The sequence below is a fragment of the Haliotis asinina genome, chromosome 9, assembly GCF_037392515.1.
Source record: "Haliotis asinina isolate JCU_RB_2024 chromosome 9, JCU_Hal_asi_v2, whole genome shotgun sequence".
Taxonomy (NCBI): Eukaryota; Metazoa; Mollusca; class Gastropoda; order Lepetellida; family Haliotidae; genus Haliotis; species Haliotis asinina.
The window spans coordinates 43,467,508-43,491,511 of NC_090288.1; the positions used below are offsets into that span (position 1 = coordinate 43,467,508).

A 24,004-nucleotide genomic window follows, 5' to 3' on the forward strand; every position below is an offset into this window, starting at 1 on the left:
GTTAAACACCCCACTCAGCATCATTCCAGCAAAATGGTCTCGGTCTGTAAATAACCGATTCTGGAGCAGAGAATCTAGTGGTCATGAATATTCATGTTTCTGAGATACGACGACATCTTGCATTATCCGCCTTCTGCGACAAGGCTTGATTACTGAAAACCGATTCTACCCCCGATCTTCACGGTTCCTGTGTTTCAGGACGGGAACACAGTCGGCAAATGTTTTACGATGTATCCGTTGTGGCTGTGTAACCATACCTGTTATGGATTACTCATCAAACGTTTGAAACGTAGATGGTGTTTTCTGAAATCTTTTCAAAGCTGTTTAATATACGTGCGTAGGGCGGATCCACTTATGATATATGTGCGCCGCTTTTAATCAATATTCCTAAAAAGCATTGGAGATATGGGATCCACACATTTTACCAACCAGTCGGTTCATGCACAATGTCTTGTTTTTGTTTTTTTTTGTTTTTGTTTTTGTTTTTGTTTTTGTGGGGGGGTTTGGTTTGGTTTTTGGGGGGGTTGTTTTTTACTTCTTGATAAATATTGCATATTTAACACTTACCCAGAAGTATCACTGTCGATGGGGTAGCCGTGTGGTTGAAGCGTTGGCTCGTCACGCCGATGTCCCTGGTTCGATTCTCCACACAATTTGTGAAGCCTATATCTGGTGTCCTCATTTGTGGTTATTCTGGAATATTTCTGAAAGCGGAGTAAAATCATACTCAATGTCACTCAAAACAATCCTCATCTAACATATATGAATGAAATAAGCATGAATACTTATAAGCGTATACTATATATACCTTGGATCTTGGACAGTGCCATAATTTATGGTAATAATAATTTATATTGTATACACAATCCTGCCATGTGCTCAAGAAAACTATATTGTCAGCGACATGTAGTTGTTTTGAGTTTTGACCTAACAAAATCTTGTCTTGTCTTGCTATATAAAATATATAACGAAAATACTCGAGGCAAATAAACATATATATTCACATAATTTTATTGCTTTAATTAGTAGCCATTCGGGTAGTTTACAAGTTATCTCTAAAGTAAACACGGGGTCTCCTAATGGATGTTAGACCCGTGAAGGTCCCAGGGTAGATTAGGCCTTCAGCAACACATGCTTGCCATAAAAGGCGACTGTGCTTGTCGTAAGAGGCGACTAACGGGATCGGGTGGTCAGGCTCGCTGACTTGGTTGACACATGCCATCGGTTCCCAATTGCGCAGATCGATGCTCATGTTGTTGATCACTGGATTGTCTGGTACAGACTCGATTATTTACAGACCGCCGCCATATAGCTGGAATATTGCTGAGTGTGGCGTAAAACTAAACTCACTCACTCACTCCCCTAATGGATGTTTAAAAGTCTCCTTTGATCACCCCGCTATAGCAGGGGGTGGAACCTTGCGCCCGTTTACCAGTAACCAAGTAAGTAAATGAGGAGAATCTGGACGAATTAACCACAATATCATCAACTGGTAGTATATACTAGTAGTAATTATAATTCTGTTATCGTCGTTGGCAAAAATGGCTGAATTATTAATTTATACAAATGTCTATTCAAATGCAACAAAAGCGTATTTAGACACGTTTGTCCTTGTGTAAAAAGGTATCGCAGGCACAAAAGCAAGAAGCTGATTATATGTAATGCACGTGTCTTAATAGATTACGATGGCGCTAAACGCATGTAAGAATATCTTTCCGTTTTTTCTATCATCCAAAGTTTGACCATTTAACCGGTGTAACTTTGCGCATGCGTATTGGCTTTCAGCCATGTTGACAACAAATGTGTAAAGATTTCGTGTATGTTGGATTGTAGTGTCAAGATGCACGCTAGATCTACGTCTTTAGAGGTCTAGCACGGGCAGAAAGACCACAATGTCAACATATGGCCCTAATTCGTCATCCAGGGAAGCAAAAACTGGGTTTTGGAAAGCTGGTGCCAGTGTTCCCGGCAGGTAGGTGTGCCTTCCTGCTGTCTCGCAGACGGAAGTGCCACACATTTCCCGTAAAAGTTACAATTCATAAATAGATTTGAACGTCATTTTAAGACAGTGGGTGAATTTTAACAAGTAGGTAAAATCATCGATGATCGTGGTTTACAGTCCTCCCCTAAGTGGATATTTGGTATCATTACCCCGACTAAAACATCATTTTTTAATATGTACAATAATGTACAATAATTAAACGTTTTTCGTTTACAAACAAGCGAACATTTCCTGCACTAAATGCTCATCGCTCACGATTGACATGTAAATGTACAGTAAACAAGGTGAAGTGCCTCAAATTGTTGTTAAACATGACACTTTTTCCAAGGTGTTTCAGGTTGTAAATACCAACATTACTTCTCTACATTACTTCAGTTTAATGTCCAATGCTTTCCAGAAATGGTAGAATATCAGTTTTATCTCACTCAGAATATAGATAGGTTTCTTTTCAGAGAAACACTTCCTTCCATTCCCCCATATTCATTCTTCTGCAGATTAACACTAGAAGGTAACACTATGTGGTTCAACCCTACATATAATTGTCCTTAATTTGGAGGCTTTTAGTTATTTTTATGAGTCCTCTAGTAATTGTTGTTTTAGATTTTGTTAATAATTCTAGTGTATATCAGTTCAAAAGTATTATTTGGAATGTGAAAACGAGAAGAAGTCTTACCCTTTTCAGTTCTCTGTATGTACATAAGATACCTCTTTGTTCTTTCATATGGTTTGGTGATATCTATAATCATATTAAAGGTCACATAACCAAAAAATCAAACATAATTAAAGCACAGTTATCACTTGTTCATGATATATAAAATGCATAGCTGATAAAGAAAAAAAACAAATAAACAAAATTATATGCGTATAATTGCAAATCAGAAGTGCAATATTTTGTACTTTGGTTTACCTCCCTCTAAACAAAGCATCCGCGATGCCGAACCCAGTCCAAGCCGGTAGGTGTGCACTCAAATGTAACGAAGCCTTTTCATTGGCCACTGGTTCATTGGCCAGTGATGCACTTAGCCATGTCTTTGTTTATGGCTTATAAGTCCGGTAGGTGTTACTTTCAAATTGCATGTGGTCATTGATTGAAGTTGTACATTGCATATTGTCATTAGCAGACAGGCAGGCAGACATATAGGTTTCAATAAACCAGACATTGAGTTTTCTTTGTGACAGAGTCTGCTTATCACAATCAACAATTTTTCACAATTTTTTTTTAATGTAGTAAGTAGAATATTTATTTGTTTTTGTATGCAACCACGATTAGACTACTACTCATGACCTCATATACTTGGGCATGCACACAGTTTCAAGCTCCACGAACCTATTCACTGCATATGCGTTATGAGTGCAGCGTAACATAGCTGTTGAAACCACTTTTCCCCCATCGCTAGGGGATAGTTAGTGAATCATTTGAACTCATATTTTGCAGGCTTTATTTCATCAGGGTTTTTTTTCAACTTTATGGGTTGAATTGGCATTTTTGATGATTTGTTTTGGTGAGTGCATTCTGAAAGGTATCAGAAACTGTAAAGTTTGTGTTTTATGTTGCATGTGACCTTTAAATAAGCTGATGACAACCCATATAGTAAGAAATGTGGTGGTTGAGGATGAATGATATTTGTGTGTGGTATAATCATTTTCTGTAAAATGATTGTGGAAAAGATATAGTCTTGGTCACTTGCAAATACCTGTCACATACACACTTAGCATGCATAGTGACATCTTTGTAATATCATCTTTGCATTGCTTTATGTCCAGCCTCACATCAGAGGGTTTATGGTTTGACAGGACTCAGAAATTTTAGTGCCGATGTATTAGCACCAACATTGAACTGAGCATGTTGACATTAAGTTTGAGCAAAGTAAATTCAGTACCTAACTGTGCATCCTGGGATGTGTCTTCCGTTGACAAGGGGCCATGTATCATGGCTTCAAGTTAACATACAGATGACAGTGTTTCCTTGTCCTTTTTCTGACAAGGCTAACCTCTGTTGTCATGTGGACAGTGTGTTTGACCTCAGGTCAGAAGGTTTATATTTCAGCAGATTGATGCTTATTGGCAAACAAGGATAAGTTGGACTAGTGCAGTGAATGAGTTTGTGAGAAGTAGGCAGTGCACGTCAGTGAGCAAACCCATTTAGTTTGTGAAAGGGAGAGGCGATATAGCTGCTGAGAAAAGGCACCCATCGCACTACATTTGATCTCGGCTAACATGGGGTCTCTTTGCTCACAATGGCAAGTGCCAGTGGGCTGCACACAAACCTGTTAATACAGGTCAATTGTCAGGTTTGTCCTCAGCATATGTTTTTTTGCCAGTAGTCTGTGAATATATATGATTTTGATAGAAACAACGAACAACTTGTAAATTGAAAAGGTGCCCTACTGAGATTGGAGATTCAGAAACTGAACCTAAGGAAATCTAGACTTGCTTCCTTTAGCATTGCACTGCTGAATGAAATGGAAAATAATGTGGTTCAGGGACTGTTAGACAGACTTTATGCAAGCAAATAACATACAAAACAAGAACAGTCAAGTAAATGACAGATGGAGAGGAATGCATGTATTGTCTAAGTGACACAAAGCAATGGAAAATTCATAAACCAGGGCCAAGATTTTTGAAGCTCTCTTTGCACTAAGATAGTTGTAAGGTAATGTTATTGTATGGCACTTACGACTATCTGAGGTGTAAGAGAGCTTCGAAAATCTAGGCCCAATATTGTTATTGTGATACTCAGTAACATTTTACAAAAACATTGTTTTCTGCATTTGAAAATTCAACATAATCTCATGTTTTTTCATGATGATGTCAGTTAAGACTGTTATGATTCACTCGCTTATTCTAAAACTCAAGAGATATCCCAAAATGAGTTCAGTTTGTTGTCCACAATTACTGGAGTTGAGGTGGAAGGATACAGTTTCATGGTGAGGAGTGGTACTCAGAGCATGGTAATCTTCAGTCTTTGCCCTGAAAAGGCCTATGTAATAGATATAAAGTGAGTTTTAGCTCTACACCACTTTAAGCAATATTCCAGCAATATCATGGCAGGTTACACCAGGAATTGGCTTCACATATTGTTCCATGTGGGAATTAAACATGGATCTTTTGGTGTCATGAGTGAATGCTTTAACCACTATGCTAACCCACCTCCCCTGATAAATATACATCTTCATTCTTACGCATTTAGACCTACCATGAAATATGAATGAATACAAAAGGTCACATTGCAGTCATGGGATGTTGTATGTATGCATCATATTTGCCACATAGAGGATTTGTTACTGCTGAAGTATCAGATTAGAATTTCATCGATGAAATAACCAATGACATTCCTATATTTTCATTACTAACCTTGTTGGAGCTTGGAGCATGTAGGTCACTATGACCTATATCTGATATATCTGGCTTCAACGTCAAGCATGAAGATCCAGATTTGAAACCAACATGGGGACAATGTTTGCATGTATGACATCTTCAAGTTCAGTAGGTCTAAATGCACAAGAATGAAGCTGTATGTTTTTTAGGCGTTTCTTCCTCACCCCAAAAGGTAAAGTTCCCACATGGGACAATGTGTGAAGCCCATTTTTGTGTCCACAATTGTGATATTGCTAGAAATATTGCTCAAAATCTGTAAAGGTGGCATTTTTTCACTCACTCACTCAGTAATTGACTGAAAAGTAAATCCAGTGAAATTTGAGGTTCAGAATCTCTCACTCACTCACTCACTCACTCACTCACTCACTCACTCTCACTCACTCGGGGAAAGTGGTACGCTCTTACCACAATACAGTATGCATGCATAGGAATAGCTACAATACAGTATGTATTGTGATACAAAGTCTTCTGTCTGGCATGTGTATGATGTGAGATATGATGGTAGAAATTATGGTAGTACTGAATGTTTATGGCTATCACACACTCTACTTAAAACAACATTCATACAACCACAGCTGTCTGTGCTCACTTCTATGCTTATTAAATCAGGTACATTTTCTAAACCAGATTATGTCTTCAGTCCCAATGAGTGCCAGTTTAGAGAGCTTCCACTGTATTTTAAAGCAGTAGGCAATGGAAAATGAAATACCCACTCAACAATCATAATACCCACTCCAAAAAAGATACAGTGGGTAAAGTACCCACATAAGCTATTTCTTATCTGGAGCTCAGATTATTCTACTTTGTGATTGATTTTTTTCCGAACTACTTGTCAGTAATAACACAGTTCAGTGCAACACTGGATGCAACCTGTCAATGACACATGCTGCACTCATTGATATCTGATACAGTCATTGAAATGTGACTGATTCTTTGAGTGTGACCAGTCATGGTCAGTTAACAAACATATTTGTCGTGCATGCTTCAGAATGTCTAATGATACACTTGAAAAGATCAAAGTAAACTTAGCTTAGAATAGAGTGAAGATGGAGTTTTTGTTTGAATGTCTCAATGACTCATGTAAGAGACGGGCATATCTTTTTCTGGGTCAGTGTTGTGATTTGTGAAACTATGTCGTCATGTTCTTTCATGCTTCAGAGATCACACAGATCATGCATGCAGTACTATAGCCATTCATGCCTCAATGTAACATGGGCTGATAGGTCTATCTGTTATCAGGGATCATGCCAAGTATTGGAATATGCCATATTATTCTCAGTAGTATTTTGATGGTGGGCCCCAACTGAGTATGTCATAACAATTCAGTTGTTAGTTTTGGCCACGCCCTGGAGTATTCAAAACAACATCCTGTACAACACCTAGGTCCTTATGAAAATGGATCATATGTAAGTTCATAGAGCCATGGATATTATGTGCGGATAGCACTGGAAGTGCAGACCCCTCTTCAGCCATTTCTTTTGTCTTCAGGTTTGGTATGGTTAAACGAGAATATATTTCTATATATTTCATACTCATTTTCCAAAGATGCAACAATCGACATGCAGGCGACCTTTCGAAGTGTCATATTTTCTTGAGCATAGTGTGCAGCCATGCACGATGTGCACCCCACTCTGGAGAAGTCAGTATTATGCAGCGAATATAACATGATTCTGGTGGTGCATGGTCTTTTGTATTTAGCCTTGTTCACAGATCAGGTGAAGTTAAGCACCTTTGGTCACAGAGGGTCCTTGGTGGGTGACTGTGTTTAGCAGGTTGACTCCTGAGAGTTAAAGGCCCTCTGTTCTTCCCAACAACGAGGCACATTTTACACATGTTGCCTTGTCTTAGGCCTCGTCTTAGGTCTCATCAGTGAATGGGTACCTGTAGGGATGAGATAGTCATGTGACTGTAAACCCACTTATATATAACTGCACAAGTCCATGACACTATTTAGATAAATCACTAATAATCCTTAAATTTTAAAACTGCTCTTTGCCAAAGACAGGACCTGGCTAATGGTTGAAGCATTCACTCGCCACACTGAAGGCCTAGATTCAATTTCCCACATGGGTACAATTTATGAAGTCCATTTCTGGTGTTCTGCTGTGATGGTACTGAAATATTGCTGGAATATTGCTACACAAAAATCAATTCTGACTCACCAGCTCCCTCTGTCAGAAGTAACATTAGTGGTAGTTGGTCCTACTTAGTATTTTATGGACATGTGTAAACAACTTAATTATGTAAACAAGGTATATAACTTATATAAAGATATGCATAGACAGCATATGAGTTATGTGTAAACAACTTGAGAGATGTACGTAGGCAACTTAAGAGATATGTTTGAACAACTAGGTGGACATTTAATGACTAGTGAAAAATATGCCTGTACTGAGACAGCCAGCGCTTAGAACCATAGGAGGCCACGTAGAACGTGAATGTGTCATTGGTACAAATTGTTTTGAATGAACTTAGATATGGAAAAGTCCCAGTCAAGGTTTCAGGTTAGAAGATCTTCCCAATGCAGTGTAATTGATCGGATGGTCTGACATGGTGATTGTTTGTTGTAACTCTCGCCTACAATATACAGAGAATCTCACCCTCATGTCTTTTAATATCAAATATATCACCACAACTTGATAAAGTTAGAAATATCCGATAATTGCCAAGAATAATTTTATTTTTATCAGAACATTCGATAGCAGAAGGCATGAAGGTGAGATTCTATTTATCATAAAAAATCATTGTTCTTTAGTTTTCATAGAAAATGTACATCTCTGAACACAGCACTGCCATTAGACTTGCAGTACAGAAATGTCATAGCATTGTGACACCATCATGTTGTTGATGTCATATCTTTGTCATGTAATTGATGACATTAGGGCATTGTACAAAATCGACTGTCTCCATGATATCTCCATGATGTGTGATCTCACATAAGCGTATGTAGAACACAGTGTTGAATGATAGAGTGGGTTGTCTGGTTCAGACTTAAATCTTGCTGTTGTCATATTGCTGGAATACTACTGAGAATAATAATAGTGTGATTTCATAGTCAGCTTTCCCTGAAAAATAAGTTATTGAAAATAGCAAATATGACCCGCAGCTGTTCTTGGTCAGCAATCATGACTGTTCTTGCTAGGTGACATGGATGGGTGTAATGGTTGTGTTGAACACCAGCAGCTCCTAGTTCACCACTACTTACAGAATTAGATAAGTGGAATGTTGTTAAAGCTAACTTAGCAACAAATTCTTCAGACATGCTGAAACATAAGTTGAATGAACTATCCCTCTCAACATTCAACTTTTGATATTATGCAAACCTTTTGGCTTCCATGTCTAATGTTGTTTTTTTATGTTGTCTGATAACAACCAATATCAATATGTTATACCTTTGGTTTGTCTCTGTGTGTGATAAAATACACAGATACCCCTGTCGATATAATTAAGTATTCCAACAGGAAGTGAAAATGAATCAATCTTTTCCTTTGATTTTCCACCTCCACTTGAGGGACATTGCTATCTTGACCAGGCGTTTCTGTTCAGACTCCTGTGTCCATGGCAACCCCAGTAATGAGGTTAGGCAACTAATACTTGTGAAGTATCTCATAAAAATAATTCTATTTGTGTTTAATCTAAATTAGTCATGATTCAGTTCCTGTGGAGAGGGAGGTACTAATGTTAAGTTGTCAGCTTTATTCAAAACAAGGTTGTTGACTGTCAGCATGATCTACAGATAGTGCTCGTTATGCACATCAGAAGTTGACTCAAACCTTCATTTAGACTAATACATATTTTCTGAATCTACACAATTTTTAGGGTGGTGAGTTCGCCCAGTTCTTAAAGTGTTCAATCATTATGCCAAAGACCTGGTTTTGATTCCCCATATGAGTACAATATGTGAAACCCATTTCTTGTGTCCCCAACCGTGTTATTGTAGAAAATATTGCTAAAAGCACTCACTCGCTCAATTCCCCACATGGGTTCTATGTGTGAAGCCCATTCTTGGTCACCATGATGATGCTTGAGTATTGCTAAAAACAGCATAAAAACTCACTCTCACTCACTCACTCATGATATTGAAGGAAACAGATAATTGACTGAAAAGTAAATCCAGTGAAATTTGAGGTTCAGGATCACTCACTCACTCACTCATGATATTGAAGGAAACAGATAATTGACTGAAAAGTAAATCCAGTGAAATTTGAGGTTCAGGATCACTCACTCACTCACTCACTCACTCACTCATGATATTGAAGGAAACAGATAATTGACTGAAAAGTAAATCCAGTGAAATTTGAGGTTCAGGATCACTCACTCACTCACTCACTCACTCACTCACTCACTCATGATATTGAACGAAACAGATAATTGACTGAAAAGTAAATCCAGTGAAATTTGAGGTTCAGAATGTGAACCAAAGGAAATCTAGACTTGTTTCATATAGCATGGGAGAAGGGTCTTGGTAGAAATGGACAATAATGCGGTTCAGAGACTGTGAGGCAGTCTGAAATTCATGCTGCAGTTGTCCTTTGCATGCTTAATGAAAATTGAAAGTCTTCCTCATAAAGAATGCATGGTCTCAAACTAAAGCCTATTGTCTAAGACCATGCAGCTGCACTACAGACTCTCTAAATGTTAGGCCACGTGCAATTAGGATTCTAATTACACCTAGATTATGTGAATTACTTTTGCAGACTTGGAGGCCAACTCACAGAACCTTTTTTCCTTATATGGCACGGAATGACAATGACCCTCTGAAGAGATCAAGATTTATTTCTTTATACACAATGACATTATCACGAACACGATGTATCTTGTAGTTTAGGTTGTGATATTTGTTCTCTTTTTTTCCAGCATTAAACCTGTATATGGAGCACAGCACCCACCCATGCAGCAGAAGCTGATAAGGTGAGTGTCTTTACTGACAGAAGATCCAGGGTAGAATAGGTCTTTAGCAACCCATGCTTGCCATGAAAAGTTCATGGAGCCACAAATTGTGAAACCCAATTCTTGTGTCCCTAACTGTGTTATTGCAGGAGTATTGCTAAAAGCACTTACTCTGCTTGTCGTAAGAGGTGACTAATTAGGTGGATGCTGCTATATCGTAGAGGTCTGTAAATAAGTAAGTCCTGTGATCAATAGTATGAGCATCAATGTTCTCATTTGAGATTGAATGACATATGTCAATCAAGTCGGTGAGTCTGACCACTCAATCCCATTTTTCACCTCTGATGACAAGCACTGGCTACTCAAGGCCAATTCTGACCCAGATCTGCATGGGTATTTTCAAGTAAACCCAATTACTCCTTTTAAAGGGTTAACCGAATAGTCTCCTGAGAATTTAATATGTTAAACAGCATCACTACTGTCATGTGATTGGAAAGAGCTGTAAGTGGCTCAATCCTGTGTAAATCATTCACAAAGCCCACAAAGTGTAATATGTGAAGCAAAAACAATGATAAAATGACATTTTCTTTCATAGTGGTTCTCCAAAAAAGGAAGATAAGCTGAAGAATTACAAGCGTGATGCATTTCAAGACTTTGAGAGTAAGACGTCAGATGCATGGGATGATGGTGACGATGACCTGCTACAGATGGCCAGTGTTCAGATGTCCTTAAAGGACGTGCAATCCTCAGCCAGAGCAGTGCTCGTCAATCACAGCAAGCAGCAAAACTCCAGAACGATAGCTGGTTAGTTTCATTTCTAATTTACAATACTGCATTTCAAGTTTTGCCCTATTGTCAAGAGTTACTTGTCACAGCCCTTAATTTTCAAATTTCCCAATGTTCAGATACTGAAGGAATACCCCAAGAAACCCAGGATTGGAACAAACCAATTTTTAAAAAATGTCTGTGTTTTAAGTTATACCTCATGGCAAGTGTTCCTTGTTACTTGATTGATGTTTAAAGTTTCAGATGTCCCTGGATTCAGATACTACAGAAATATCACAAGCAACCCAACAAGGGTGCACTCATTTGATTTCTACTTTCCAACATTCTGCTACAGAGTGTCCAATTATTGTAAATCCTGTGTTTGTTCAACTCTGTTTAGTTCCTTGGGTTTGATTACAATACGTGATACTTCATTACTTGTTCCCATCACTGTTGCAGAACCTGGCAGTAACATTGGAGGGGGTTCCCATGGTGGCCCTGGTGTGGGGGTGAGACTTAATAACAGCTGGCAGCCACCAAAACAGACCCCCATCCGATTCAGCCGACCTACTACATCCGATGCGGAGGCAGCAAAACTGGAGAAGTTTAAGTCCCTACTGGCAGAGCCAAACATAGATCTGGGTAGGTTGCACTTGTTTATTCTGTAACTGTTTTCATGAATCATTGAAGGATTCAATTTCTGAAATGTTTGTTGCATGAGTTATCTTAGTCCAACAATTATTTCCACATCAGTACATTATAAGTTGTCCACTGGTCACGAGGGGGCCATGGACTCATGTACCCGCGAGGAACGTAAACCTCGAGGGTACATGAGCCCATGGACCCCGAGGGACCAGTGAACAATGTATTTATCTTACCGAACACCTGAATTTTAATTTTAAACTGTTTGAAGCACTGAATGTGAGGCGAATTGCCTTTTTGCAGACGACACAAGGTAAACAGATTTAGAGTTATCTCCCTTTCCATTGATTTTCAATCGCAAAACATCAGTAATTTCCTAGCTTCATGTGTGATTTAATATTATTCGAGACAAAGAAGTACTACCATGAAGAATTCCCAGCAGTGTACATTGAAAATAATACATTGCCTGTAAGTGGGGTACATTGAAAATAATAGAATAGCGCTTAGCCAATCAGAAAGCAACATTCATGTGTGAGGTGAGATAAATGTTTTATAAGTTACCTTCATATTGCTGTCACCATATGGTTGGACAATTGCTGGCACTCACTCACTCAAACTCATAATGCTGAATCAATGTTTGGATATCTTGTGGATCTATGAATTGTGATAATGATGTATTATACAGAATAGTTCTAGAACAGTGTCTTGCTTTGTTTTCAGATGACCTACGGAAAGCCAGCTGGTCTGGTATCCCCAAGGCTGTGAGGCCAACTACATGGAAAATACTGGCAGTAAGATTTTTTCACATTTAACTTCATGCATACCCCATGCTTGCCAGAAGAGACATTTACCATAGCCTGTCATGTATGTCCTGATAGTGGTTCAGTGGTGGCACAATCTGGTAGTGTGTAGCATCCCAGAGTGTCACTGTACATAACAACCTCTGAGCTAGTGTGTAGCATCCCAGAGTGTCATTGTACATAACAACCTCTGAGCTAGTTGTGTAGCATCCCAGAGTGTCACTGTACATAACAATCTCTGAGCTAGTGTGTAGCATCCCAGAGTGTCATTGTACATAACAACCTCTGAGCTAGTGTGTAGCATCCCAGAGTGTCACTGTACATAACAACCTCTGGGCTAGTGTGTAGCATCCCAGAGTGTCACTGTACATAACAACCTCTGAGCTAGTGTGTAGCATCCCAGAGTGTCACTGTACATAACAACCTCTGAGCTAGTGTCTAGCATCCCAGAGTGTCATTGTACATAACAACCTCTGAGCTAGTGTGTAGCATCCCAGAGTGTCATTATACATAACAACCTCTGAGCTAGTGTGTAGCATCCCAGAGTGTCATTGTACATAACAACCTCTGAGCTAGTGTGTAGCATCCCAGAGTGTCACTGTACATAACAACCTCTGGGCTAGTGTGTAGCATCCCAGAGCGTCACTGTACATAACAACCTCTTAGCTAGTGTGTAGCATCCCAGAGTGTCATTGTACATAACAACCTCTGAGCTAGTGTGTAGCATCCCAGAGCGTCATTGTACATAACAACCTCTGAGCTAGTGTGTAGCATCCCAGAGTGTCATTGTACATAACAACCTCTGAGCTAATGTGCAGCATCCCAGAGTGTCATTGTACATAACAACCTCTTAGCTAGTGTGTAGCATCCCAGAGTGTCATTGTACATAACAACCTCTGAGCTAATGTGCAGCATCCCAGAGTGTCATTGTACATAACAACCTCTGAGCTAGTGTGTAGCATCCCAGAGTGTCATTGTACATAACAACCTCTGAGCTAGTGTGTAGCATCCCAGAGTGTCATTGTACATAACAACCTCTGAGCTAGTGTGTAGCATCCCAGAGTGTCATTGTACATAACAACCTCTGAGCTATGACTATTATTATTATTATTATTTGAGATGTTATTGGCTGTGCTTTTGCTGTAGGCTGATCAGGATATATTTGAACCTTTTTTAATTGTTACACAAACTATCTATTTCCACATGAAATGGTTTTATATGATCATAGAGATGAATAGTTAATGGACCCTCAACTTGGGAAAAAATAACTTTTTGGACAAAAAGGAAGTTTATATCATGTTTAGAAAAAAAATGTTTCTTTAGGGACAGAAATGTGCATAGGTTTTTCTTTTGACTACTAAAACTGAATATCTGTACTATAAATTTTCAGTGAAAATTCTTAGAAGTATCATGGACATATATTTAATTAGTAATTTCCAAACTCCTTTATTATGAGATGAAAATTCTGAAAGGGGTTTGAATGAAAACCTTGGGACAACAGAACTTGAACGATGGTAATATCCGCATGCGGAAATGCACCACTTCAAATTTATTTGGTAAATATCACAATTATAGGCTGATTGGCTTATAACAAAATAGACAGAATGGCCTATAATATCCCGTTTGGCCTATCATAGAGTGATTGGTATGATTCCCCAACCTGGATGACACAGATTATGGTTATTGTTTTCTCTGGCTTGTTAAAAAAAATGTATAGCTTTGACTCTTGTTGTCAATTTTCAGCATTAAGATCATAAATCATATATCGAAGGCCTTGTTCTGAACCGTAAGTTCAATTCCCCACATGGGTGCAATGTGTGAAACCCATTCCATGTTTCCCAATGCTGTGATATTGATGGAATATTGCTAAAAACAGTGTAAAACTCACTCACTCACTCACTCACTCACTCACTCACTCACTCACTCACTCACTCACTCACTCACTCACTCGTTCACTCACTCACTTACGGAATAGGAGTTATGATCACCTTGGCCTTGAGATCGCTTCCATTACTGGTTCAAAGGGTTGCAGTTGATGACCTCCACATTGGTTTATCCCATCAGGTTGTGGCACCCTGTTGAGGACATATGGTGTTTAGTAAACAAGCCTTAGATTTTATCCATTATTGGAAACAAATAACAGGAAATAACATTCATTCATTATTTGTCATTGTTTTTATGGCATCTGCAAACAGTTTGAAAAAGTGTCGGTTAAATAATCTGGATTAATTTCAACTTGTCATTCTCTGTATCAACAAAGGTACATGTTCAAATTTAGCTGAAGGCTAAGTGAGTATTTCCCAGGCTAGTCAATGTTATTCGTTGGTACTCTGTGTACAACAGTGCTTGAAATCAATCTGAATACATCGATGATCATGTTGTGACGTCACAGTTCAAGCTGAATCAAACAATGTTATTTATCAATGCTGTAACGATGCATCAAACTATCGACCTTTTGCAATTGCAATTAATTGATGGTAAAAAAACAACTATAGATGCAGTGATAGTATACATGACTATCTATAGTTTAGTAAGTGACTTCCGTAGATAAATGTGCAGCACTAAATGCATGAAGTACCAGATTTGTTTTCTTTGATTTAGAGTTATCTGCCCCTATTATGTATTAAGTGATTACTTGACCTGGATTTTTTGTCAGTTATTAAAAGAGATGTAAACTAATTCAACTTGCTTTTGTTCCATAGAAAATGGATTAATTTGGGAAATGACTTCAAATGAAACAATTCAAGGAGAAAAAAACTATTGCAATTGTCTCCAATAGTTGACTATCGCTGTTGCAATAGTTGTTTCTCCTCAACAGTCACCCATGCTATTTACATGCTTCTGTCATATGGCCACCCGTGAAGGTCCCGGGGTAGAAGAGGCCTTCAGCAACACATGCTTGCCTTAACAGGCGACTGTGCTTGTTGTAAGAGGTGACTAATGGGATTGGGTGGTCCAACTCGCTGACTTGGTTGACACATGTCATCGGTTCCCAACTTAGCAGATTGATGCTCTTGTTGTTGATCGCTGGATTGTCTGGTCCAGATTCGATTATCTCTAGACCGCCGCCATATAGCTGGAATATTGCTGAGTGCTGCGTAAAACTAATCTCACGCACTCACTCTGTGATATGGCCTTGTGATGGTGTTGTCAAGGCCAAAGAATATGTGTTATTTCAGGGATACCTGCCACCATTAGCTGATCGCAGACAAGCGACACTGGAGAGGAAACGGAAAGAGTACTTTGGGTTTATAGACCAGTATTATGAAACAAGACACCATGATATGCACCAAGATACTTTTAGACAGGTATGGAGCAAGTACGTCTGTTTCCATCAGTCAATTGTCTGATGCCAATATATAGAAAATATTGTATTGATAACTGTTCTCATAAATGCAAATGATTTTACAACAAAAATATTAATTGATATAGATAGTTATTCGTGTCTTGGTGTAATAAATTTTTATATGACATATTTATTCAGCTTTAACATAACAATATTCTCATATTTGAAGAGATAAAAGGATGATTTATTTCTCAAACCATAAATTGTTGAAGTCATATATTTTAAGTATGAAAGCAAAATATTAACAGACCTATTTTTACACCTTTCTCTGATTGATTTGCTGATACAGTTGTTAGAAATATTTGCCATGGGGATTGTGGGACAGAGATAGATTCCCTGTACTCCATGCTTGCCCTTCAGAGAGACAAAACTCATTGTGTCACGTGGTTCATTGTAATTGGTTCGATTCCCCATGCGCACAATGTGTGAAGCCCATTTCTGGTGTCCTCTGCCGTGATACTGCTGGAATATTGCTAAAAGCAGCGTACAGCTAAAGTCACTCATTGTGCCATTGCAGTATTGAGTGATCTTAACCACTGGGGATCAGTGGCCTCATGGTTATTGCACTGACTTGTCACACCAAGGATCTGGGTTCAATTCCCAACATGGTCATGTAGTGTGTGAAGCCCATGTCTGTTGTCAAGTGCCATGATTTGCCTGGAATACTGCTGAAAGAGATAACCCAGACTCAATCACTCTGCCAGTCTCCTTCACGTACCGGGGCGAGGGCTGTACCCTAGTGTTTAATGTGTTGTCTCATCATGCTAAAGACCTAGGTTCCCCTTGGGTAAGCCCATTTCTGGTGATATTGCTGGAATATTGCTAAAAGCTGCATAAAACCATGGTCACTCACTCATTTATGTACATGATGTAGCTGGAATATTGCTGACTGTTAGCATGTAAAACAGGCTGCTAGTCAACTGTCTCACTGACAAATAAAAAGGTGGTATGCTTTTACAAAGTATCGTTTTGTTAATTACCAAACATTCACTGACCAATATGTTTCAGATTCATATAGACATCCCCCGAATGAACCCCTTAATTCCTATATTCCAACAAATCCTAGTACAAGAAGTGAGTAGACCCAGTCAGGAGACTGCTGACACACAGGCCCCGGGATGGTCAGGATACCTGCTACAGATCCTTCACACATCAAATTGTATAGATATAGCAGAACTGGGGGAAAATCTTGACCCTGTTGTTGGTCAGATTTGTCAGCATGGTATTTGTTGTGATGGACTCAGTGGCAGGTATTCTGAACTTGTTTCTTGTTCTTGTATGTAGAGAGTGCAAGGGGAACATACTTGGACACTATTTTCCTGTCAACCAATCATGCCACTGATTAAAAAAAAAATCTTCACTGGATTTTACCTTTAAGAGAAAAGCTCTGAAGTATGATCATAAATAAAATTCTGCATTTTTCCCTGTTTTTAGTGGTATCAGCTGGATGTTTCACCATACTGTGCATCTTGCAGGAACATAAAATTTGCATGAAGAATTTGAATTTTAAATGTTAAAAAAGTTCTTCTTAGGGTCATTAATTACAAGGAGCAAAAAATCTAAATTTTTGCACATTTTGTCTTTTCAGTGACTGTCTTGAAAATAATGTACAAGGATTTGGGTTGATCATTCCTTAAATATGAACTGGGGAGAGCATCATTATTCTCAGTACATTTGTGCATCCCAAACTGATGACTTTCCTCACAGTCCCTTCTTCTAGATCTCACAGTAAATATCCTCATCTGCTTTTGAACCCATTGTCCTCAACAGTTGCCATGACAACCAGTTTGAAATTAGGCAGATATGTCTTCAGTATGTTCCTTTTCTGCTCTTGTCCTTGCTAATGTTGTGTATGGTTACTATGGAAATGGAATTGCTGTACGGTAGAACCGACTCTGTTTTGCAGATTCTAAAAGATATTCCCCGCATGACTACGCTTGCACATTTGATGCAACATAAGGTCATACAAGAAGTAAGTACATTACGACACGCACGTGAGACATTGCTCATCATGATGAGTATGTTTCACCCTTTCTGGTTAGCATTTTTTTGGGGTTTTTTTTTTAAGGAAGATAGATTCAAGGAACTGTTCATTATAAGCATATAATGAGCATAAATAAGTGTTGAATCCATATGTCTCATAAAAAGACCTAAGTGCTTGGTAGGGTCGGAGGGGTAGTCTAGTGGTTAAAGCATGACTTGTCATGCCGAAGGCCTGGGCTTAAATCTCCCACATGGGTACAGTGTGTGAAGCACATTTCTGGTGTTCATCACCCTGATGTTGCTGGAATATTGCTAAAAGCTGTATAAAACCATACTCAATGTGTAGTATGTCTGTCAGGTAGTGGTTGTGCTGCTACACAGGTGTGCAAGAAAATGGCATAACTGGTGACATCAAAGCGCCTTTTCACCTGGTCAATCACAGTGTCCCTTGCCAGATGTTGTTCGTGAAAGTCTGAATGTGTTTTCTAATTATGCGTGCATAAAAACATTAATGTAGAGCATCTTACATGATAGTTACAGCTCAAGCTGATTGAATCCCATTCGATAAACATGTGGAACAGAAGAGACTTTCAATAGCCTATTGGAAGTTCTGCCAGAAAATCCAGGCCTTCTGTTGGACGTTCCAATGTTTTCTTTTGGTCAGTTTAAAATTTGAACAATGGAACTTTGTCAATATTTATTCAAAGCATAGTATTGATTGGTAGTCACTATTTTAAAACTAGAGCTGTACAGCTCAAGAAAACTGGATTCTGATTGGCTGATGTAGACTTCCTGTCATTTCATTTGATGGTTTAAGTTAGTGAGAGGTTGCCCTCACAAGACGTGAAATGGGATGTCCTCCAGTCTTTGTGTAGCCATAGCGAGCACAAACTTCTTGTTTTCATGAGATCAAATACATATCAATGATTTAACAAACAAGAACTGCTGTGAATGTGTTTGATTTTCAAGTTTATGGCCCTCTTTTGTTTGTGCACAGTAACATCTTGTAACATTTAAGACAAGTTCGGTTGACATAAATGAAGAATACAGTATCTGAAGTGATAATTTTGTCAGTTGTCAAAAGATTGCCATAAGCAGCTAAAAGAACTTTTATAATCTAGTTTCACATTTCACCAGTAAGTCGCTCAAAGTCTTGTTTTTAAGTCCAGTTCATGTGTCAATCCACATGCAACTTTATTTGCATCTACGTGTCTTGTGTGATTACTTCCTGTGTGTTCTGTTGCCTGTTGTACATGTCTGTCAGTCAAACTCAGTGCACCTGGTGTCAGTGTTGTCTGTAGCTTGTAGGCTGCACCATCTCTAATGTTGTCAACCTGTATCATTTCTTCATGATTCTGGTACTGTCAATAGCATTAACCCTCTTATGGTTTTTTTAACATTTGTTTTATGGTTTAGCAAGTTTAGAATCTAGCGCTGGGAAAGTTTCAAAGACTTGTATTGTAGAATACTAACATACTTGTTCCTCAGTTTGTAGTGAGGAACTTGTGTTGGTATTGTGTTTTATCTCCTACTTGGAGTAAACCTAGTGTACGTAGAGACCATTGTATTAATTCATTTATTCACTTGTAATGATGGGTGAAAGTACAAATTCCCATCAGAGTCAGTGACCACAATGCAACACAAGCACCTGTCTATTGTCAGCCACTTAGGAATCAGTTGTCCACCAGTCAAGGCCTACTGGCATTCTTTGTAAATTCGTGGACCAAAGTTGTGAAATAATTGCTTAGGTAAACAATCAAATTCTGTGGAATCATTATTATTTAGTTCCAAAGGTCTGACACATTTAAAGAATGTGTTGTACAACTGTGAAAGGTGTCTGAAAGATTCTGAGTTCAACTATGGTGGACTTGGAATTGATTGCTTAATGGTATCCCCATAAATCAATCCTTAGGGCTACACAGTTCTGCAAATGGTGTCTGAATCCACAATAGGAATGATGTCATCTTGATTTGCATTTGACTTTAGACCATGATTTTGTGATAATATAACACAATCACATACATACTGGAAGTTCAGTTTGGGTAGAAAATCAGAACTAGCATACCATTCTCAGATTGAGGAATGGTTTTCCAACATATCAGTATTTTTTTGTATTTGTTTTTTTCAGTGTATCTAGACAATTTACTTCCCCATTCTGTTTCATTTTGCTGCATGTATATAATGAAACTTGTGTTGTGTTAGATATTATCAGGTTTTAGTCATTGAAATTTTCTAAACTGGGGACAGGTACTGCCAAGGCAAGGCATCTGCCACAATCTACTGTGAAGAGTTACATCCCTTTGGGAACTGTGAAGATCTAGCATAGGTCTTCAGCATCCCATGCTTGTTGTAAGAGGCGAGTAACAGGATCAGGTGGTCAGACTTGCTGACTCGGTTGACATGTCATCGGTTCCCAATTGTGCAGATAGATGCTCATGCTGTTGATCACTGGATTATCTGGTCCAGATTTGATAATTTACAGACTGCCGCCATATAGCTGGAATATTACTGAGTGCTACATTACCAGTCACCGGTATACATGCAGCTGACTTGCTTCGTCCAGAAGGTTTTTGAATGAGAGAATTTTGTTTCAGATATTTGAAAGAATTTTGTACATATGGGCCATTCGACATCCTGCAAGTGGCTACGTTCAAGGAATCAACGATTTAGTCACTCCCTTCTTTGTAGTGTTTTTGTCTGAGTATATAGATAATGGTGAGTTGCCTCAGATACACCCTGACACTTCTCTAAAACCTTACTTGAAATGGCCTGTCTGCCGGCAGATCATTATTTTAAATGAACCCAATAGAGTTACATCCCTTTGAGCTCTCTTTACAAACATCCTATAACTCCAATGGAGACAACCCAGTCCTAGACAAAAAACATATGCACAACTTGTGATTGAAACCATTTCGGCAATTATTGGCATCACAGCATGTGTACAAAGCAGTTGTTTACATTCAAATGGCAAGTGTTCCCTGTTTGGGAGCTGTTTTGCTCAAAGTTTCAATTACTGACTTTAAGTCGTAAGGGATAATAAGACACGAACCAGACTCGCTGACTTGGTTGACACGTCATGAAACTCCAGTTGTGTAGATCGATGCTCAGTCTGTTCATGACTGGATTGACTGGTCCAGACTGTATTGTTTACGTACCATCGCCATTTAAGTGGAATATTGCTGAATGTGTCATTAAACAACAGTCAGTCAATCCAGCCAATCTTGTTATCAATCACTAGTGTGCTATTGCTGGATTATTGCTGAGTGCAGCATAAAACTAGGCTCACACACTAATTCTTACATTATTTCAAACTATGAAGCTGTTTGTTGAGGTATGGAAAGGTAAGAAGTGGCATTGATACAATGTCAGCATATCAAAATGTTTCTTTTGCAAGAGTAGAGTGATAAAATTGGACCCATGGTTTCTTTCAACAAACCATCTTTGCTAATCCCACCATATGTGCTGTAGATGTGGAAAGCGAGAACTGTGATCTGCGAGAGCTGCCTAAGTCCACGCTGGATGTGATCGAGGCAGACAGCTTCTGGTGTACGTCCAAGCTGCTAGATGGTATCCAGGACAACTATACATTTGCACAGCCTGGCATCCAGCTGAAGGTCGGCGCCCTCCGGGAGCTCATCAAAAGGATTGATGGTAAGAGGCTGTGGTGTTCTTGTAGAGTGGCATTAAACAACAAATCAACTATTGTGTCTGACCAGAGACCACAGAGTAGATGATTCCAGCCACTGGGTGACAAGTGATGTAAAACCTCATGTAAACACGTTTTCTGCGCTGGTCCAGCTTATCCTTGTTTGCCAGTATTATAGCATCATTGCTAACTTCCTCACTCACTCTTCTCACAGCTCCCCTGCATAAGCACATGGAGGGACAGAATGTGGAGTACCTGCAGTTCTCGTTTCGGTGGATGAACAACCTCCTGATGAGGGAGATCCCGCTTCGCTGCACCATCAGACTTTGGGACACCTATCTGGTAAGCTGAAGGACTTTGCATCAGTGAATACACAGTCTGCAACTGTAATATGTTTCTTTGATGTTGAGTAACTTACTGGACACTTTGTTGATTAATATCGTGGGATATATTTTTACTGTTTTGTTTTTCAGTCGGAAGTGAATGGTTTCGCAGACTTTCATCTATATGTGTGTGCATCGTTTCTACATAGATTTACTCAAGACATCTTAAGGGAGAGAGACTTTCAGGTAGTGGTGTGTTTTAGTTGAAGTTTAGTTTGCTTTGTAAATTGGTTTGTTGGTTGATGAATGACATAACAGGGCTACAAATAAGGGGTGTACAGGCATATTGTACACCCCAAAATCAATGACGTAAGACATCAGATGAGAATTCAAGCGTACAAATACCATGTTACATCTAACATATATGAAGGTTAATAGCTGATATGTTGTTTGATGTTATTAATAACAAACCACATCACCAACTCGCACAAAAAGATGTCGGTTCTCCTTCAATATTCTCAGTTCACCTCCACTTGCAAGATGATGTGTAAGTACACACACACACCCAAAAGGTTATCTGGAGCCCTAACGTAAGTAAGAGTGGATAACAAACTTTGTGGATGAACGATGATTGATGAAAGAAGCTGTATTTATAAAGATATAAAGAAATAGACCCTTCAGAATCTTTAAGATTCATTTGGATAACTATACTATGTTCGGTATGACAAATCAGTCTGTTCCTGTCCCCAGGGTATCCTGATGTTCCTACAGAACCTTCCAACTCACCATTGGGGTAACAAGGAAATCGGGGAGGTACTCGCAGAGGCGTTCAAGCTCAAGTACATGTTTGCTGATGCCCCCAACCATCTTAGCCACAAGTCGTGACACAGGGCGTAATCATGACATGGTCTACAGCAGTCAAGAATGGGATAATGGTGTCAGACATTACAATAACTCTGTTCAAGCGGGTTGAACACGACCATGTTGGGATAACTCGAGCTGCATGCCTAGTAAGGATGTTCGATGTTTGAGTCTCTGCAACGGGGATGCAATGGGCTGTGACTCAGCAGAAGAATGGACGGGAGACGATGGACGATTAAATCAGTATGACCTGTTTGTTACATTGCAGAAGACCTTGAATAGCCATAGTTGTGCTCGGTATGACGTATAGGAAATTAGTGCAGAATCACACTGAGGTGTACTCAAAGAACAGAGGACTTCCAGTGCCTGTACCAAGCTCTGATCCAGAGTTATTTCCCTTGCATGTATACTTGGGGCAAAGAAACTCAAATCAAAGAATAGACTCTTGAGTGGTTATGTTTGTTTTCCTATATCTTTTATTTTATTCAACTTGTGTCCCACAGGTTCAGAATATATATATTGATCTGTACATTTGCCCTTGCTGTTACACATGTTCAATATCAGCTGGAAATACACTGTTTACAGTCTCCTATGGGACATGTCAAAACCTACTGAATTTTAGCACTGTATGTTAAACACTTGTATTTATCCTCTCATTCCACATCTACAAGAATGCCAAAGATTTTCAGTCTGGACTGTTTGGTGGCAGGGAAATAATTGTTTTCATAAGATAAGATAACTTTGTCAGCCTGGGAAAGCCACATTTGAAAAATACCTATTCCTGCTAAAGCCACATTTCAAATACACACCTCGTTGCTGCGAAAGCCACATTTCAAATACACACCTCGTTGCCGCGAAAGCCACATTTCAAATACACACCTTGTTGCCGCGAAAGCCACTTTTCTAATAGACACCTTGTTGCTGCTAAAGCCACATTTCAAATACACACCTCGTTGCCGCGAAAGCCACATTTCAAATACACACCTTGTTGCCGCGAAAGCCACTTTTCTAATAGACACCTTGTTGCTGCTAAAGCCACATTTCAAATACACACCTTGTTGCCGCGAAAGCGACAATGAATAAGGGAATTGTTACCAAATTTTCAAATAAGTGCCACCTATTGATCACCATTGTCAGCTCAGTTTCTCTTAGATGTGGCTTTCCTGGACTGCAACCAGAATAACTTGTCCATTTACATGCGACAACTTCCTCTGCAGGCTGACACTGTAACAAACATCACTATCTGTAGAAATGAAATCGCCCGAACGGTAAGTCCTTCACTAGTTAATTAGTCAACACACAATGAAACATTTATAAAATTGTTTTCTTTCAATATTTATGCTGTTACAATGTCGGTAACAAGGTATA

The 24,004-nt window shown here is 39.0% G+C and overlaps 1 protein-coding gene across 2 annotated transcripts; it reads left to right on the top strand.

Annotated features, from left to right (window-relative positions):
* Positions 1-1,763: 1,763 nt before the first annotated feature.
* Positions 1,764-23,163, top strand: LOC137296045 (TBC1 domain family member 22B-like). Of its 2 annotated transcripts, none has more exons than XM_067827689.1 (12): positions 1,764-1,972; positions 10,238-10,291; positions 10,866-11,074; positions 11,495-11,677; positions 12,398-12,468; positions 15,657-15,785; positions 16,832-16,897; positions 20,401-20,521; positions 21,275-21,457; positions 21,667-21,794; positions 21,926-22,021; positions 22,526-23,163. In XM_067827689.1, the coding sequence occupies exons 1-12, from the start codon at positions 1,893-1,895 to the stop codon at positions 22,658-22,660; spliced, it is 1,455 nt and encodes a 484-aa protein (XP_067683790.1). In that variant the 5' UTR covers positions 1,764-1,892; the 3' UTR covers positions 22,661-23,163. The 2 variants fall into 2 exon arrangements, with proteins under 2 accessions (XP_067683790.1, XP_067683789.1); XM_067827688.1 differs by lacking the exon at positions 16,832-16,897 and adding an exon at positions 17,730-17,795.
* The last annotated feature ends 841 nt before the right edge of the window (positions 23,164-24,004 follow it).